At 37.5% G+C, this 19,591-nt stretch overlaps 1 protein-coding gene across 1 annotated transcript in view; it reads right to left on the bottom strand.

The window, feature by feature from the left end:
• The window catches only part of LRCH3 (leucine rich repeats and calponin homology domain containing 3), a 64,067-nt gene that overhangs the window by 31,933 nt on the left and 12,543 nt on the right, over nt 1–19,591 (bottom strand). The window contains exons 2-5 of the mRNA XM_050902470.1: nt 3,109–3,253; nt 1,454–1,580; nt 604–709; nt 281–417 (exon numbers count right to left, since the gene is read on the bottom strand). Of these exons, the coding sequence (XP_050758427.1) occupies nt 281–417; nt 604–709; nt 1,454–1,580; nt 3,109–3,253 (515 nt within the window). The remainder of the gene's footprint in view (nt 1–280; nt 418–603; nt 710–1,453; nt 1,581–3,108; nt 3,254–19,591) is intronic.

Below are 19,591 nucleotides of genomic sequence, written 5' to 3'. Positions count from 1 at the left end.
TCTCTCCTACACTGAAAGCAGAAATGTTCAGCTAACATTAGTACAATGCTAACAGTAGAATTCTTAGTAATATCCCATAGGTGAGACCACTAATACAGTAAAGCAAGAGAAGAAAAAGGGATTTTTCAAGCTGTGCTGTATATTTAACATTTTTAGACAATACAATTTATTTAAAGTCCTCTTGTTCTTAAATAAAGTTTGGAGTACAATCCTTCAGCTTATAACTTCGTTCTGCCCTTTTTAGTTGAACTAGTCATCTGAATTTCTAGCTGCAGTTTACCTGTGCAGGGGGTGACTGGAGAGGGTTGTTCTCTAACATGATGGTCTGCAGATGTCTGAGGTTCCTATAACAAACTGGTATTGTTGTTATTTTATTGCAGGAGAAATCTAATCGAATCAAAGGCAACTCAGCAAGCTCTGGAGACAGAAAATAAACATACAATTCAGCAGATTAAGAGAGTATAAAAAAACCCTAGAGTATAAAGATATGTGTCTTACAAAATAATTAAGTACGCTGCTTCTAGCTCTCAGGGGAAGAAAAAACACTGAAAATGAAGAAGTGCTTGAAGTTTCTGCTGTTATAACTGACAGCCTTTATCTCACCTTCAGGTAAACGCACCAAATTATTTCTTCTGACATTTAGGTCCCGCAAGGATTCCAAATTGCCAATCTGTGGAGGAATTGTCTGTATTTCATTACAGCTCACATCCTACAAAGCAAGAGTAAAGAATGAGTTACCACTGACTGGTAAACCTCTGCTAACTAGAATATGTAGCGCTTTACTTAGGGACTGAAAAAGACAACTATTTACATAACACCTCAGATCCTTATATTCATTAAATCTCATTGCTGATGTGAAGCATTATTCTCATTTTAAATACATGAGGAAATAAAAGCTTTAAAGATTAAGCATTCAGATGTAGAAGTATTTCAAGTTATCTCATTCAAGTTATTCCATATTATTTGAGACAGCACAGCTTGCTACATAAAAGCTGTTTGCCAGAAACAAACGCACCAAGAGCTCTAATTCCATCCAGCCTTCCTTTCAAAAATAGGGAAGGCTCTTATTAAATTGACATGGATCATTTGCTCTCCAGTGCAAGGCATCTTTCCCTCACACAAAAATTTTTAAAAATCTCAGAATATTTCAAACTCTTTTCGAACACCTCTACACAAAGTCAAAACATAGTTGGAGATACTATGGCAGAAATCTTCCTTAGGCTAAGAGCAGATTTAAGTAACTTGCCATTGCATACAAGTGACGGGTTTACAATCACAGAATGAGAAACAGGATGTTGATCTTGCACATGCCCAGATAGCACCCTAATTACTGCATTATTTTGATCAGTTTAAAAAATTGTTATTTCTTCTGAAGCACCTTCAAACCTATTAAGCACATCAACTAAAACCTGAAGACCAAATGGTAATAGTTAAAAAATAACTGTATACTCACAAGCTCTGTCAGCTGTCTGAGCTGTCCAATTTCTTCAGGTATTGAAACCAACTTGTTATTACTTGCTATCAAAACTTTTAGTGGCAGACTACAGAGGTGTACTGGCAATGTTGAAAGCTGGTTTCGACTTTTTGGACAGAAAGAAAACAAAATCATCAGAACTTAAATGAGAAATCACCTCACATTTTAATGCAATGAAAGACACATACAAAAAGCACACTCCATTTAGATGATCAACTCAGTTTTTATATAATTACCGTAAAAGTAGTTCCATGAAGACGTTCTTCATTACTTGCTTTATCTAGTTATGTGTGAACAAACTCTGCATATCAAGTACCAAGCCTGATCAGATGCTTTCAAACTCAGTGCTGAGGAATATGATATTTTCGTGCCCTTTCAGGTGCTTCTAATAACTGGCCACCCTCTGTCACAAATGAACATGTTTGAACAGAGTGCAAAAACCTTTCTGATAGGTAGTATTGCAGGTCAGCACGTACAAAATGCCAAAGAGAAAGTCATTACTTACTGAATATTTAAAATATATTTCTAATTGAGTAAGTCATGTGGATCAAGTATCTTGGTATGATGGATTTCACTATTCCAAAATCCAGTCTGGGACATTTCATAATAAACTACTATTAAAGCAAATATGAGGTCATATGACTGGACTGTAACCTCACATGAGAATCAGGCAGGATGAGAATGGATTGTAAAAGAGAAAGATTCCCTTTAAAAATAAAACATAGCAAGGAGCAGTGACTGGATCATTAGAAAGAAAGTTATTAGGATCTTAAAGAAGGCTTTGATCAGATGTTGACATTTAGCAAAATATACTGCTGTATTTTTTCATGCTTGAAACCCAGATTTCCCTGCTATTAAAGCAAAAAAAAAAAGTTCTGAGCAGTAGGTGAACCAACGGCAGCTTTTAAAAGGATAACTGGACTGCACCTACTAGAGATCATAGCAATAGGACACCCATACCTGATTCATATCCTATTCCTACAATTCTCACCATCAATAAAAAAAGAAAATAAAGAAACATAAGCATACTAAATTGGCAAAAGTATAACACCAGAAGGAAATAGCCTGAAGTTTTTCTTGATTGATATCACTGCCAATTTGTGATGAGGAACTTTCTACACCTCTTAAAAGACCTTCTACAAATGGAGGATGCTGTACACAGTTGAATTTCATCAACAGGCTAAGTTGCAGCAACTAGCTTTTAATGCTGGCAGAGAAGTGTTAATGCTTGAGAAAGATCTTTAAAAGCCACCAGTACAGTGAAGGTAAAGGGAAATTGCATAAGCCTTATTTAGCTGCTGAGAGCTGAATTGTAAAGACTATCCAAAAGCTCTATCATCTCTTTTCAGTCTGCATGCCTGTATTCCACATGAAAACTACTGGAATTTATTTTGTGAGTCCTTTAAGTTGGAATTAGGTTTCTTCTTCATACTCCACTTCTCCAAGCTGCTGCTTAATCCTCATGTTCCCTGATCCACCTAAGTGGGTAAGACTGGTTCAGGTTGCTTTGATTCAATGACATACGATATAACAATGTGGTAATTACACACCATGTTAGCATTACTTATGGATGCATTAAAATTTATAAACCTAGACTACTGATGCTAAAGCAAAATTTCTAAGACAATTGTTACCTGATATTTAGAAATGTTAAAGACTGTAAGTTCAAAACAGCCTCTGGGATATATCGAATGCAGTTCTGGTACAAGTTAAGACTCTCGAGGGAGACAAAGTGACATGCTTCTGCTGGAAGCTCTGACAGTCTGTTCCGTGACAAATCTGAAGGGAGGGAAAAAAGAAACATTCAGTAAAGCTATCTTAAAACTTCATGAGGACAAGTACTGTCTGTATATTCACTGTCACACAGTGGGAATAGTTGGACAGGAATCAGTTTCGCTGTCCTGCCTGCAAAAGTTTCAAGATTATGAAGTGACTCACTTCACACATGAAATAAATCAACATGTTTTAAAATCTTACAGCCACAATGAGAAAAAGAGAGCCAGATGCAACACTCCTTTCATAGTCACACTTTCATATCCCAAACTGCCTTATGCTTAGAGGAAGCTAGTTTAAGATGTTGAAAGCCCTGCTTCAAATCTCTGTTCCAGGACCATCTTTAGATTATGGAGTTGGTATTGGGTGGGCAGTGCTGTCATGAAAAGAATCAGAAAGTACTTTTCTCCCAGCCCCCTGCTAAGGTACTCTCTGCTACATGGAAATCTCAGCTTCAAATTTCTGGTCTAAAATATATACTTCATATAGATGCATGCATATTTATAGGTAACAGTTCCAACAGGGGAAACATGAGGCACACACCTTAGACAAGCCTTCTATACTCTAGCCAAAGCATTCCCTCCTTCAGAGAGATACCAGTTCAAGCCTGTAATCTCAATCAGGCAATGAAAGGATTTCCAATAAAGGGTCTTCCCAGCTGCAGAGAAATGCTCTGCTTGCTGCTAGCAGTAAGGTTTACTGTTTCTTTGTGATCATACATTCCTTGCTTGGCAAGAGACAAAAGTTTAACCAAAATTCCTACCAAATGTCTGTACTTGAAGAATCAATATTTTTCCTTAGCCAGTTCCAACTACCAGTCTATATGTATAAAATATCTATCAGTATTACTCTCCTTCAAGAGTAAAAGCTGCATTGTGATAAATACTGCAGTTGCAAAGGGTTCTTTTTTCTTTAAAGGTCAAGGAAAGCTCTTGCTTATAAATGCCAAAGGACAGTTCTCACAAACACACACTAACAGCTCCTGCTTCCTAACACACCCAGCTCTTAATTCTGACAGGAGTTATGCTCACACCAAGAGAACCTTGTGTCAGCAGGGAGTTCCTATAGGGACACTGCCTGTTTAATAAACTGATGCTTCACCTTTATATTTTTAAGGGAGGGCAGACTTTCATTGTAAAAACCCATCTAACCTGAACTGGTGTCATGAATGATTAAAAAAAAAATATCCATATTTAATTGCTATTTTCTTTATTTGTTTCGTATTTCAATTCCTCCTCATCAGCATAAGAGGATAAAAGCTCCCACCCCAAAACATATACAATAAACTGACATAGTAATTTCTGTATCTTTATTCCATGAAGGAATCATCCAATATAGATTACTTTTTAAAGACTGCCAATGCAGATAGGTCTTGTGTCTCTTGACTTTTTTTTTTTTTTTTTTAAAGGGACGCTTTTCCAGAGTAAAAAAGCCCTCCTCAGGGATATCCTGCCTACCACTGTTCCAATGTATGCTGCTCTAGGCTGCCCAAGGAAAAGAGGTCACTCCAAGTGCAGCTGGAACTGACTCTAGGTCTACCTCAATGCTTAGAACAAGCCATGAGCTACTACTGATAAATAACCAGTAATTAAAAATCTCAGTAGAAAGAATCACTATGAAAAACTTTGTAGAGAAAAACCTCCAGATGTACTTTAATGTACAGGTGGGAAGGAGCTGCATTATTCAGTCTACAGGTACAAATGAAGCTAACTATAGCAGAGGCTATGATGGATATAAAGTTCAGCAGATGTTGTAGGGTGCATACAGACAAGAAAACATGAAAATCATGGAAACTTCTAATCCACCGATACAAAAATGTAATGGGGAACATAAGAAAACTCCTTGTCTGTTCAGCAATGAGTATTTAAAAAAAAAAAATTAAAATTAAAAATAAAAAAAAATCACAATAAGTGCTTCTTTCCAGCTCAAACATGACCTCAGCTTAAACTTGTCCAAACTTGATTTTGAAAAACCAACACTTTTAAATGAACATTTCCGACCAGCTCTAATAGTGGGAGCTAAAACTACGAAACAATAGAAGTCGTCAGCATTAAGTCTGCATTATATATCTAGAATTGTTTAATTGCCTTATGACAGAAAACGTTTCGAGATCTTTGCCCCCCTTTTCTATTTTTGTCAGAGACAACCTTTTTCACCCCCTTTTTTGTTCTTCTAAGAGAAGAAAAACCTGCACTTACAGATTGCTAAAGACAGCTTCCATAAACATCCTAATCTTACCATATGCTAATCCAGATAAAACATCAGATAAACGTGTCAAATGCAAAGAAAGACCACTGTGATGGATCCTGCTTCCTGCTACTGCCAAACTCAAAGTTTTCTTACCTCTGTTGCTCATCCCAGGCCCTTTGTATTGTCAGAGTTTGGGGGAAACTCTGATCGGAATTAAATACGTTTTTTCTGATCACCTAACCGCACAGCCCCACAAACCCTATGCCAGCACCAGGGAAAAATGATGGTGCAGGCAGCAGAGTCCCCTGTTCTGGTGGCAGGGATTACTTTTGTCAATTTAAAGCACTCGCCGAACGCCAGCCTAAGTGGAAACAGCAAATGAATCTGATCAGAACCTGCTTAAGAATCTGTACATAGTAAAGGAGTCAATAAAGTCGTTGTGTATATCCTGCATGGACACAGCACGCACTTTCAAGGGAATTTATGCAATGGACACTTACTTTGCACAAGCCATCTCCCATAACACACTAGTCTGTCCTAAGGTTTGTTCTGCTTTACTTTCATGATTTAATTCTCATTAATGTTTTAGTGAAAATGACAGCAAACACCAACCCTCCCCTCCTCCAAGCTGTAGAGCTGCAACAGATGTAAAGCAGAGTAATAGTGCTAAAACTATGCAATAATGCTACGTCCAAAATTGCGACATTCCCAATGGGATCTCTCCTGTGCCAACATTGTTGTAAAACGTAACAGGAGAAGAGTGATTTCCAAACAAACATACTGTCCCAACACAAATAAAAATGATGTATCCTGAAAAATTTCTAATAAGTGCAGCCAATCATAGTATTTGTAATCACTGAAATTATCTGTGATACATACAACTTGCCATAAGGTTTCACAGTACATTTTTATGTTACCATATAAGAAAGGGAGAAGAATGGAAATTATTTCAGAGATGACAAGAAACAAGCAAGAGTAATTTAGAAAAAATACTTAGCTTCCACATTGACTACGTGTTTAAGCACCTATTTATTTTAAAGAATTATTACAACATTGGTTCATGTATAAAGTGCAAGTGTTTTTCTTAGGGACCCTGGAGGATGGAACTGAATTCCACCACTTACCTCACAATATACTAACATCCTTCAGCACACAGCTTTATCCATCCTTCACACAGCTGTGCTAGCAAAGTCTGTTTTAATACTACCCATTTTAACAAAGAAATAGGCTTCCCAAGTAATGAGCCATATTTTCTGGCAGAAAAGTCGCAATGAAAAAGTTTCTTTCAACTCTGCTTTGGAAAGGTTTTAACCACAAACATGAGAATTCTCAATCGCTTTTTGTTTCACTTTATCTTACCAAAGAACATTTAAAACTTAGTGTTTACATGTTGTGCAGACCATAAGGCATGAACTAGTCAAGAATTTAATATATTACAATCTATGATTTAGTATTTCTAAAGAAATAACTCCCTCCAAAATAACATTAGGTATGAAGAAATGAAAATAGACTTTTTTAAACAACAAACGAGCTCAGAGCATGATAGAAAAGAGACATCAAAGCTGGTTAGCAGCAACGACTAAGTTTTTCCAGACTTCCCTCAATCTACAGTGATTTTTAAAACTTGGCATTTCTGTTTAGCAGTAGAAATTCAGTAGAAAGCAGATTAAACCAGAGCTGAATTTTGATGCTGCAGTATAGTCTCTTAAATCATTCAAAATGGGTCTAACCAATCACAAGTTTGGTTAATAAGTTTGCAGCATTTTCACTCACATAACGGCCATGAGAATGCTGTCTTATACACAGCCTCCATGATTTCATGTGCTCGAATGGGGACCTAAGAGGGAGGGTCTGCCAGGACCATAAAAAAAGGCAAATGCTAGAAAAAAAAAAGACTAAGCTACACTGTAAAAAAAGAATACCTCGAGAATTAGACAGAAGCAATATATGATAAAATACAGTGTGAATTCTGAATCTGCAAATGAAGAATTGCTTTTGGTTATTTGCAATCCTCGCCTTGCCCCCCGCAAACCTCCAACAAGTATTTAAATTTCCCGAAGTCCAGAACACAGCATCACTAAGACTCGGTGAAATTTTTGATTTTGGCCAATTTCTCTGGAACCCTCACCTACTCCAGAAAGTGGACCTTAAATGGGACCAGAAATGGGGCAGAGAGTACAGCAGTCATTGTATGAAACAATTCAATAACTCCATCCTCTTCCCCACCTTCTTCCTAAAAATATCTGAATGAAAGGAACAGCTCTAATAAAACCAGGAGAGAAGTAAAGAAAAAAGCACTCCAGTGACTGGTTATATATTTACATATATACTACCCTGCAGTACGGCAGTAGCTGGTGCTTTTCCAAAAGAGAAAGCGGGAGTGAGGTAAAGGAACAAAAACTAAGGTATTTTATTGAAAATATCTTGTCAATTAAAACTTGTTTTAGTGATATTTTTCTGCTACTGTATGCATAAAATAACTGTTCAACAACCAGAAAATAAAAAGATGTTATAGTACAAATTATCGTGCAAACTAAAATTTGTGCAAAGATTTATCTCCATTTCTCAGAAAAAATGACAGAATGTTGTAGTGAGATATTATTTAAATTTTCCTTTTTTTTTTTTTTTTTTCAAATATAGCATGATTTAAGAAGCAATTGGTAACTCTCATATCAAGCAAGGAGTAATCAGCGTGATGGAGATTATTTGCTTTAATATGTATGTGCACACCCTTGCTGCTTGAAATACCATAAACTGCAAAGAGCAAACGACTAATTCCCCCCCAAAAGCACAAATGCTGAATTTCACTACGAATAAGCATATGTGTGAAATATAGCTATTATAAATTGAACTAGGATTGACTTGTTTGTGTTCACATTTCATGGGTTAAAATCACTGTTACCATAAATCTGCTTTAAAAAAAGGCTCTCCTAGTCTGCTAAAATGGATGCTTTTCCTTCAAGGCAAGATCATGTGGAATTTTGGCAAAGGGGAAGCGTTCTTTGGAACTAAGCTCTTTGTAAAAGATAAAAAAGCCAACAGTACAAATACAAAATGAAATCTCACAGCCGAGTCAGATCACTGACCTTTTCCATCTTAATTGGGATTCCATTCAGAAAGCCAGCAAATTCAATGTTAAATGCGACTAGAGAATACACTACGTTCAAAATTGCATAATTTGGCATTAAATGTAAACTCTTCCTGCTCAAAGAAGAATGTTCCTCTAACATCAAAATTAGCAGGGCTGTGTTCACACATCTTTAACTTAAGCTGTAACACAAATTTTGTCTCCAAAGGAAAATCACCGATGCATAAAGACGCACTGTTTAATGTACCGGGTACTTTAACCCACTACACATGCTATAAAGAGAGGGAGCTCCAGCTCAACTGTTGCTGGCACTCAAACTAGCTGGGCGGTGGTGAATTCCAATTCATCACGAGATGCTAATGCGATCAGTCCACTAATCCTGCTGTGATGGGAATATGGCTTCTGCTCTCGTTCCAATTAACTATGACAATGAAAGTCAGTTCTAGGCCTGGGCTGTGCTACAAAATTTTGTTGATAAAAATCTGCCTGTTGTCACCAGATATCTGCATGTGTTCCCCACACACTTTTAAATTTATTTATTTATTTATTTTTAAATTTAAACCAGCAAAGACTAGGTTTTTGGCTGTCTATTCAAAACCAAATGTCAGCAACCACCATAACACCCGCTGGCAAAACGCTAACGTAAGAGAGATTGTGACATTATGTCAGCAGCTGTAAACTGTGGGCTCCCACCCATGATGCATCATGTCTTCTATAATAACTCAGTTGCAGCTGTGTGACATCAGCCATGAATGTGCTGCAGTGATGCAACATTACTGGTATCTGTGAATTGATCTGAATCCTGATGGTGACACTGGCTGCTATATACTGCCCTCAACTAGGACGACTTCATTTGAAGGGCAAGAAAACATTCTGTTTTCCCTAAAACTATGAAGCATGCGTTGTAACTTAAAAGCACATTCATCGTCTTCCTTTTATAACAGACAAATCTAAGATATATTAGCTTGCAGCTTACAGACAAAAATAGATCTTCTTATAAATAATTAGACAAGCCAATCAATGACCAGGAGGCTGACAGCCAGTGTAGTGACAGAAAGCAAAAGGCAGAATGAACTGCTGTAAGAGGACAAAGCACAGCTGTTCAAGAAGAAATATGTTCAAAATCTGGAACTGTGTAAACAGACTTTTTTTTCCACATACACAACTTAAAGACCAGAAGCAAACTCCACAGTTTCACAATGATAACAAAACCACAATCACACTGAAGAATATCCTTGAAGTAGCTGATGTAATCTCGCAGATATGGAAAGTGGCTCACCTTAACAACTCATTTACAACTACTGCTCCGGAAGAGTCAGGCTGCTCCCTAACTGCTTAGGTTACAGGCATCTTTCAGATAGCATCACTAAACAGATCTTTTGAGGAACTTGATGCCATTTGATCGCTCAATTATGACATTTAGAATCAACTCTATTAGAACAACTACATTCCAAATGCATTTGAAGCACATTGTTATATAAACCTTAACTCCACTTTTTGTTTGTCATTCATTCTATTAGCCAAATAAACATTCATCCTGGTTTTATCAATTCATTTATTTCACCTCCCAAACATTTCAGAACTTGAAATGAAAATCTGAGAAGGGCAATGCTTGCGATCCTGCTGATTTTTAGGAAACATTCCCATAAAGCTACTAAAAGAAAATGAATAAAATGAAACATAGCCCTAAGCAGATGAGCTACTGGTATTATTGTACGGACTTTTCTTGCACAAGAAAACCAGAAATCATCATAAAAGAATACTTCTGTGATATAATTCTGATGCTGTTGGTCTCTGTACTCAGTATCTGGGAATGTTTTCCTTTCTAAGCACTGAAAATGTTGGCATCCTTAGAGCTTCATTTCACACTTGGAGGATTTCCTGACACAGGAGGGGTGATTGTACCTCTTCCTGCCTGCTGTGATATAACACTGCCACTTTTGTCATACCCTCATTAAAAACAAACCTCAGAAATGTCATCTCCTGACTCACCTTCTACTTGCCAGTCCTGTCAAACCTGAACTTTTCCCAACTATTCTCCCATGTATCTAAGATACACTTCTTGTAAACCTATTAAGTTAAGGTGAAAGAAGGTGGCATTTACCGAACCAAAACGAGGCTGTTTCTTCTTTGTTTTACCTAGGTAATGCACACTGCCGATGCGATAGCACCACTGCCCAAGCTGGAATACTCGAGTAACAGGTGTAATGAAGACTGTTTTCACCCACATTATTTTTGTAGCACTGTAATGAAATACATCCCCTAATTTCTAGTTTTAATTTCCAATATTTCATGACGGAAAATTAGATTCAGACATATGATCTGTCCTTCATACACTTATCACTTTTCAATTCTCAGTAGATCCATTCTTGATATGTACAATCTCATTCCTACTTAGCAGCAGTACTAGCAGCATTAAACTGTGTTTTAACCATTTCCATGGACTAACATTTTGTAACCAAGAATCTCCAACCTGCTGGTTTTTGCAACATGAACAGGCTATGATTTCTGCAGTTACAGAAAACGAGGCAAAGGTTAGTGGTTTCTTCCAAATGTCAACTTGGTGGTGCTACACCTGGAATGCAGAGGTGCTTACCACCAAAGCCTACCTGACCAACCTGAGAATATACTGCATAACATGCAAAACAAATTGAAAGATTACACTTCACACTGAAATCAGCCCTCTAGATTTTCTGCCTTGTCTGCTAAAGACAAGGTTTGTAGCATGCTTTTAACCAAAGCTGCCTAACACTGTCCTTTATAAAACTTGTTTCAAATCACTGCCAAATCATCGTCAAGTTTCAGATGTGTGGATCAAAGTTTCACATACACTATTTCCTCTGGCTACACTTTTATTTTGGAATATTCAATACAAATAACAAAGCTTCTTGTCACAGGTTTTAAAAAACAAGAAAACTCCTCTGAAGAACTCTCACAAATCCCTTGCTTGAAGCATTTTTAGCGAGCAAGAATTATGGCCAAAGCATTTACCTTTTCCTTCAACACCTAGATTACCAAATGAAACCTGGCTTGCTTTTTTGGTTTTTAACTCAGGAGCATCTTGAGAACAGACACACAAGGGAGTTCTGCAGAAACTGGCTTCCAAATTACTTGAACTACACTAGTTTTTTTAGCACTAAGTTGCCCCTTCAACTCTTCTCCATTAAAACACGTCACATAAAACCAAGAATGAATCAAGTACAATTCTCTTACCAAGCCTAGTCTCTGCAACATTCACCATTCTCTGTTAAGACTAGAAAAATCTATGTACAAAGATCTGTAAGAACTTTAATTACACTAAATAAGAAAACTCGGTCATACCTAGGATCAAAGAGGAAAACAGAAGATTCTAAGCACCAACTCCCATTCTCCCTCCCTTTTTTCTCTCCACATGATTTTAATGCATATTTGCTGTAGTTTAGCTTTCTCTTTTACACATGAATGAAAACCTCACAGGTGGCACCATAAAAAACACTGACTAAACACAAACACATATTTTACAGCCCTGCACTTAATGTCAGCTGCTGTACATCCTCTGACAAGAAAGCACATTCCCAACGACAGCATGATTTTCTCACAGGAGCAGACCCCATGAGTACTGCAAGAAGAGGATAAACATTCTAATCACAGTAACAACTTGGAATACAATGCCACTTCCTCTGTGAAATAATTTAATTTTCCTTTTGCAAGGAATAATATTGCTTGTTTATTAAAAATAAAAAAAAAACCCAAAAACCATTGGAAACTATAGACCACCATTATACAGTCGTTCTTGTGTGGGTACTGGAGAACAGGCAAGAGTGAAAAGCTCCAGTCCTGCAAGGAACTGAGAACTCCTAATATTCCATTGACTCCAGTTGCTTTTCCTCTAGTTGGCTCTAGAGCAGGAAAATCAGTAGCCTAAATGGATCAAACTGTTACGTCAAGTATTATTTATTAATTTTTCAGTGTAGACCCTGGCTTCACAGTCAGCCACTCTAAGCCAGTAAAGGGAACGATTACTTACTGGCCATGTGTTATCATCCTCTCCCTGATTGTGCAGCCACACAGCCAGTTGGGTCTCATTACTGAGATCAAATCCTGCAAAAAACTGATGCCACAAATAGTTTTCAGCCCTTCTGAGGCATGATCTGATTCATGCTGCAGTTGTGTAATCTCTAACATCAATATAAGGCAGACAAAAAGAATGTGTGGCTGCATGTGTAGGGAAGAAAGGGATCACGACTTTTGGCAGTAGCTGGGATTTGGACTAGCTGGTTAATAGCAACCACAAAACTGCACTTTTTTTGGTTCCTTAACACACACACACACACACACACACTTACTTCTAATAACAGACAGAGTTCTCTTCAGAGTAGGAATACACGGTTATGATCAGGGATTTAATCCCAAGTTTTGCTCATTACAGATATGTACCTGTGTATACAGCATGATATTTTAAGGATGGCACATGGTGGAGCAAAGCAAACACTTCAGGAATGAGATGCAACCGCTTTTCAGATGAGCCGGGAGCGGAATTCAGTGGCTTTAAAAGGGAGGCAGATGAAGGAAGTCAGATGACCTACCAGCTGGGCCTTATGACGGGTCAGTAAACGGGACACACTACAGACAGAATACAAACTGCAACGCATGTACTGCTACAGCAGAGATGATGCAAAGTGGAACTGTTTATCCATGTTTGAAAATAGGGATTAATTCTAACCCCTTCCTATGGGGTTTGGGGTTAAAGAAGTTTTTACATATGCTGTGCTTCCAACTTCTGGTAGACACGCCCCTGCCCCAATCTTCTCTCTTCTAGCAATTTCATTCCCTTTCCTCACTAAACTTGGGCATCCAGCCAACAGCATAATCATGCTTCTCTTTCAAACTACCCTAAAACATAAAGCCAAACAAACTAAAATAAGTGAAAGCTGGAGAAGCAATGTTGCAAGAGACCTAATACTGAGGAAATGAACCAGAGTCTTCAGCTCAAGTCCGGTTAAACTGGGGAAGTTCAGTTCCTCACTGGCCAGCTGCATTGCAGGTCCCTCTTTTTTTGTGCAAAACATACATACAGTGTTTATCTCCAGGGAAAGCAGCCTTTGGGCTACACCTACAAAGCTGGTAAGGCAGCATACACTCTTTCATTGATAAACCTGGTTTAAAGGAGGCTATTTTGGTTTGACCCAAACCTACTCCTTGTTGACTTTAAACTAAAAAAGAAAAGAAAAAAAGAAAAAAAGAAAAAATTCAAATCATAGCATGAAACCTGTATGTCTAGCTTTTTATACTAGTTTAACCAAGACAGTTTACAAAGATATCTGAAAGCCTTGGAGATACACCCTCTGGGATCTGACTATACTGGTGTAAAATTATCACCTCTATTGGATACTCCTTACCAGCCCTTTGCTGTAAGCTACTGATTCTGCAACGCTTGCGTGAGCATTTCCCAATTCACATCGGGCAGAAAAAGAGTCAAGTTAGCTCACATGATTTTTTAAGTTGTTTAAACTACTCTCACAAATTTTGCCTGAAGCTAACTTGGGGAGCACTTACATGAACTGTATCTCTAGCGGATACATAAGGGCAGTGACTTCCTTTGGCAGCAGAGTCTCCTTAAAGTAGCTGTTATCTGCCCATTGACAAACAAGTTGAAGCCTTGCCTTTACAAAAAGGTTTAGAAAAAAGGGGGGGGGGGAAGAGAAAGAAAACAACTTTTGAAAGGAAATCTTTAATCAGGATTTTCTAAGCAGACATTACTTGGAACTGAATCAGATCAAAGTCCTCATTACTTAAGCATTCTATTTTCTTCTAGCATTAAGCAACCATCTCAGCTAAAACAAAGGAGACTAAGCTTGTTTTGTAAATGTTTTGCTGCAACACCATTACTTAAAATCATTACACGGTTCAGATTTGCTGCTTTGATTCAGGCCCTCAATCCCAGCATACATAACATGAAACTTACCTCTCCCTCCTGTATTTCTTCCTCATCTGTTTTTATTTTTAAGACAACTGCTTTTCTTCGTTCTCGCACTCAGGATCATGGAGAATGAATATCAGTAAATTAACATACTCCCACCAAAAGCATCAGTGCTTTCCACTATTTTTGCTTCCCATAGGCCTGAGCTGGTGTTGTCCCATATTATTCAGGAAAGACATACCTCCCTTCTATGGACTCTTCCCCAATTGGGAAACAATTTCTCATTTTCTTGTACATCTCTTCACTTTCCCATGAATACTTCAAGACAACTGACGACTCAAGACTTGAGTATAACTTCTCACTTTCACAGGGGCAGAACTAACCTGGTTGTCGCTTCATAATTTACAGCAACTTGTACTTAGTGATCTCGTCTACAGCGCAGAGGAGATGAACTGCTGTACAGAAATAGCAATGAATGTGGCAAAGGGCTGCAACTTCTTCAACCTGCTGTGACAGTGTCTCCTGAAACTATACTCAAGCTTCATTAAACTTCAGGTGAAGACATTCTTTTGCAGGCTCAAGTTGGAATGCTGAATCTAAAAGTCAAGTCACCTAATAATACGTATTTTTTATCTTGTTTTTAATTAAAAAGCTTGCTATTGTCATTATAAAACTTGTCCTCGCATCACGGTAAGTTGTATTCAAAAATATACTTCAGTACAGGACACAATGCAAGCTGCCACCTCCAGAACAGAGGGCTGAGCTAGTGTTGTAATGGGAAGACATTTGCTCATTAAGAGGGGAGAGAAGGTCGTGTGTTCTATGTGGCAATTTTTCATTTCCTCACTTCTACAAGTTTAAAGAAACACATTTTTCTCATGGTCCAGAGACTGGCCAGTAAGCACTCAGAGGGCTTCCAGGTCTTCACACACATTATCCTCTCCTTCAATTCCATTTCTCTCACCTTTCCATTTTTACATGGAAAACCTGTAGCATGCAGTATGTACATAAGGTACCACACACAGAAGCAGCTATGTAAAAGACTCTTGCCAAGAAACTACACTGCACATACAACTTCTCCTCACAAAAAAAACCAGGAAAACAAAAATATGATAAATATTAGTTCCTCCATTTCATGATTAGGCTCTAAGATACTATGCTAGATACCATAGTCTGTAGTTTAAAATCCATAGTCAACTTCCAGTTATTCAGAAAAGGAGGGGGAAGGAAAGGTCAGATAATGTGGATAAAGCAATACCACAGGTTAATATAAAACATAATGCAGATGGTGCACAATGATAAGTGATGATGCTGCTGACAGAAGAGTATCAAGACCTCCTAGGTAGCACTGAGCCAGGCTAGAAAACCCCTATAAGGCAGCACAGTGCCTTTTGAATAAATTTATGCTGTCCAAGCTGGCACTCCCACAACCAGCTTAGGCACTTCAGGTACACCTACTACGTCGTTAAACCACCCTCAGCAATCTGTTTCATAGCTATCAAGAGTTCTACCTGAAGAGACTATCAGTAAGGAAGATTGTATGTTACTGTTACTTTGCTTAATATTATCCTCTGGCTTTCATCTGTATCAGTGAAATATCTCATATACTCAGCAATTCCAATGGCTCTGCGACTAAATCGTAACCTGGGGAAGGAGACCTGGCACGGAATAAAGGCAGGAATAGGTCAGTCAGGAGGGCTGAAAACATAAAATGCAACCAACAAAGACTTCATATTTCCACCACTCATCTATTTATTTTACTAAAAGCTAGCAATGACTTCAATTCATCTTAATATTGTACATAAAATTCTCCATCTACAAGTATTTTCACATATAAATGTCAGCTAATAACAGCTGCAATTTACCTAGTATCACATCAGTTTTGCATATTCCCCCTATATAGTTCACCAATCAGTTCAAAATATATTACCTTACTCCCTTTTTTCCACAGACAGTTTAAGTAGAATAATATATTAAAGTCAGCAATAGATGGACAGACCATAAAGACAAAACATTTTAGCTGTGAATACCTTTCAGAACGTCTTAAGTGGAGAGTTAGAAACAAACCAGCTCAAACCAGAACTGAAAATTCAAAGGTCCTAAAAAGCAAAGTGAGTAATTTCACATAAAAAGGCCAATTACCTTCAGAGAAAGGCAAGCATTTCTATAAAATTTTATGCCTGTTATTACTGCGTTTCTCTGAAGCTCTTAATAGAGTGCCTCCGTATTTACGGCACTTAGATACAACTTCATCAGACTACACAGTAAGGTCACCAAATGTGTCTCATACTATTGCAGACACTAATCTGTCTTCAGCAGAATGGTATTTTATTGAGGAGAAAAGTCAATAAAGCCCAACAGTCAAAAGTCCTATGTTCTTTTAATGACTCCTTGAGGCCATCTCTCATGCTGACATCATCCCTAACAAAAAAAGTCTGTTGCACTTTACACAAGCAGCGTTGCAATTTTCAATAGGACAATTATTGCCAGAATTCTAGAAAAAGAGCTGGAGTCTTACCAAGTCATCTGTGCAGTATAAGCCATTTTAGTGTCAAGAAATAAAACAACAGTATAGGGTATGTATCGAAAATATGCCATATCAAACAGAGAGAACAGCCAAACGAGGAGATAAATAACAGCAATTGCCAAAACATATGTTCATAATATGAAATAAATTTTGAATCTGGAAACCATAAAAGTCACCTTCAGTCAAAAACACACCATGCAGACATTAGCAGGGATCAAGGACTACAGAACTGGCGGTCACAATTTCATACATCTTCACTTTTTTCAAAGCTAAGCTTGCTAAAAACTAGTAGCAAGGCTATCAAAATGATTGTTACATTCTCATATTAATATTTGAGGTGAATTGTATACATCTTTTCACACAAAAATAAACATTATGAATCCCTGGCAGCAAACACACAAAACAAAATCCAAACTGATCCGACTACAACTGAAAATAATTTTTTTTCAAAACCAAATCCATCCCTGTTCAAGAAAATGCTTAAGTGAAGGTTTAACGGTAAACATTGCTCTTAAGAGGCCATGATGGAAATTAATCTCAAACTGCAGTAGTCACTTCGAAAGTTTTTGGCTGGTTGGCTCTATCCCTCCAGCTCCTTCTGAGAAACGTCAGTTTTGTGCATGAGACAGCTCTATCTATACCGGCTCAGTACAAACTGCATGGAGCCGGAGAAAAAGGAGAAAAGCTTTTTGCCTTGCTAGAAGAATTCTTGACAAACACCGAGCCACAGAAGAAAAGCTGCGTGGCGACTGCCCACACTGCACAACAACGATGAGAATTCCACTTCCAGAGATCTCCGTTATTCCATTTCATAATGACTATTTTAATTGCTAGTATTTTTAGAGCTCTACATAATTACAAAACCTTATTAAAAAAAGTGTTCATTCACAAACGTGTAAAAAATCCAAATAGAAAAATCTCAAAGTTACAGAGAAACTGCTTCATACACGCTAACACATGGATAGAAGCATGACACTTGAAATGTATGAAAGCATACTACTGCTCCTCAGCAACATGACACCTGCCTTCTGCCCACTGCTTAGGAAATACTTGACTGTGTTCCAGCAGAGCAGGGTTTCATTATACAAGACTGCTTCACGAAGTTAGCAGTGAGGGGAAGTGTGCAGTAAATGAACTCATCCCTCCCAACCCTCCAGATAAAAGTTTCTTCAGGTACAAAAGGAATCACCCAACTAAACAAATCGACTTAAAAAAATTCATTTTAAAGCAAAAGACATTAAAAAAGCTTTGACAATGGAGCTAGAACTATTGCCAGATTGTAAGTCCATGTGCAAACCTCTGGATCCATCTATTATTTTTTTCTATTAAAAATTATGAGCATTGTTAAAAACGTACATTTAATACTTATTCAATCCATTTATCTTTCCCAAAACCTCACTAGGTTAACAGGCTTGGGTAAAAAGAGGGACAACAGCCTTCAACTTAGATGAAACAGCAGGTAAACTAGTAGTTCCAGCACTGCAAAAAAATCCCAAACAAATCCAACCCCAAACCATAGAAAATAGTCCCACTGCAACAATCACTCCCTGGATTTTAATCAAGAGACTTAATGGAAATAATTCAACTTTAACAAATTTCATCTTTCAGAAATCTGCACAGAGGAGTGGGGAGATAGGAGAAGGGCTTTGATGCAGCAAGGGTACTGGATAGCTAGGGAGTCCTGAAATTACAAATTTGATTTTCACTGAATAGCAAAGAATAAGCCAATGAATCACAGCAAAATGGAAGGGTTATACATTGAAAATAATTGGCCCTGATATGCAATTTTTAAAAGACATAAAAACAGCACAGCATTAAAAGATTAATCTAGCTTCAGTATAAATATGGAAGTCATCAGCAAAAAGAAAGCAGTAAGGGTAGGGAAATGTGAGTCAAGAAGGATATTTGAAGTTTATACAAAAAGAAAAATTATGATAAAGCACTAACAATAGTGATGGTACTAAATACTTCTCTTGCCCTGAAAGTAATATTGATCTCGTTACTGTAAGTACAAGATGATGAAGAAAATCTATCCCAAGATCACTAGAAGCACAGAAATGCATTGACACTTCTAACAGAAGTAAAATAAAACTCCTCAGGCTACTATAAAGCAAGAATGAGAAACTTATGAAAAATCTCACCATAAAATATATTTGAAAATAAAACCATTTTAGTTTATATTTCACCCGATAATATTTAACATTCTTTACAAACAAGAATTTCCCCATCTCTATTAAACTGCAACTACAGCCAAAGAAGAAACAGCTGTTGTAATTGTGACAAGAAATACTACATAAAAGAAATACGGAGCACTGCACTGATGCTGAGTAAGACAGCAAGTGTGGCAGCAATCATAAGACAAGATGCCATAAACTAATTGAAAATTTGCCACTGGAGTTTGACATCCCCTGAAAAAGTTAACACCAACAATACAGCAGGAATGACTCTTCTGTCACAAGAGCGACATGGACAAGCTGTCATGTGGAAAGTAACATGAAGAAAGCTCTTGAACAGCTGGAGTGAAATAAAGTTTATTACAGTGAAGTTATACTGATGCTACAGGTGTGAAGCAAAACTAAAGTTACATTTACAATTTAATATGCATGCACACATGTATTAAACTCTTGTTCATTAGTCTCC

This window comes from Gymnogyps californianus, chromosome 10 (genome assembly GCF_018139145.2).
Source record: "Gymnogyps californianus isolate 813 chromosome 10, ASM1813914v2, whole genome shotgun sequence".
Taxonomy (NCBI): Eukaryota; Metazoa; Chordata; class Aves; order Accipitriformes; family Cathartidae; genus Gymnogyps; species Gymnogyps californianus.
This window is presented reverse-complemented; position numbering and strand designations above follow the sequence as displayed.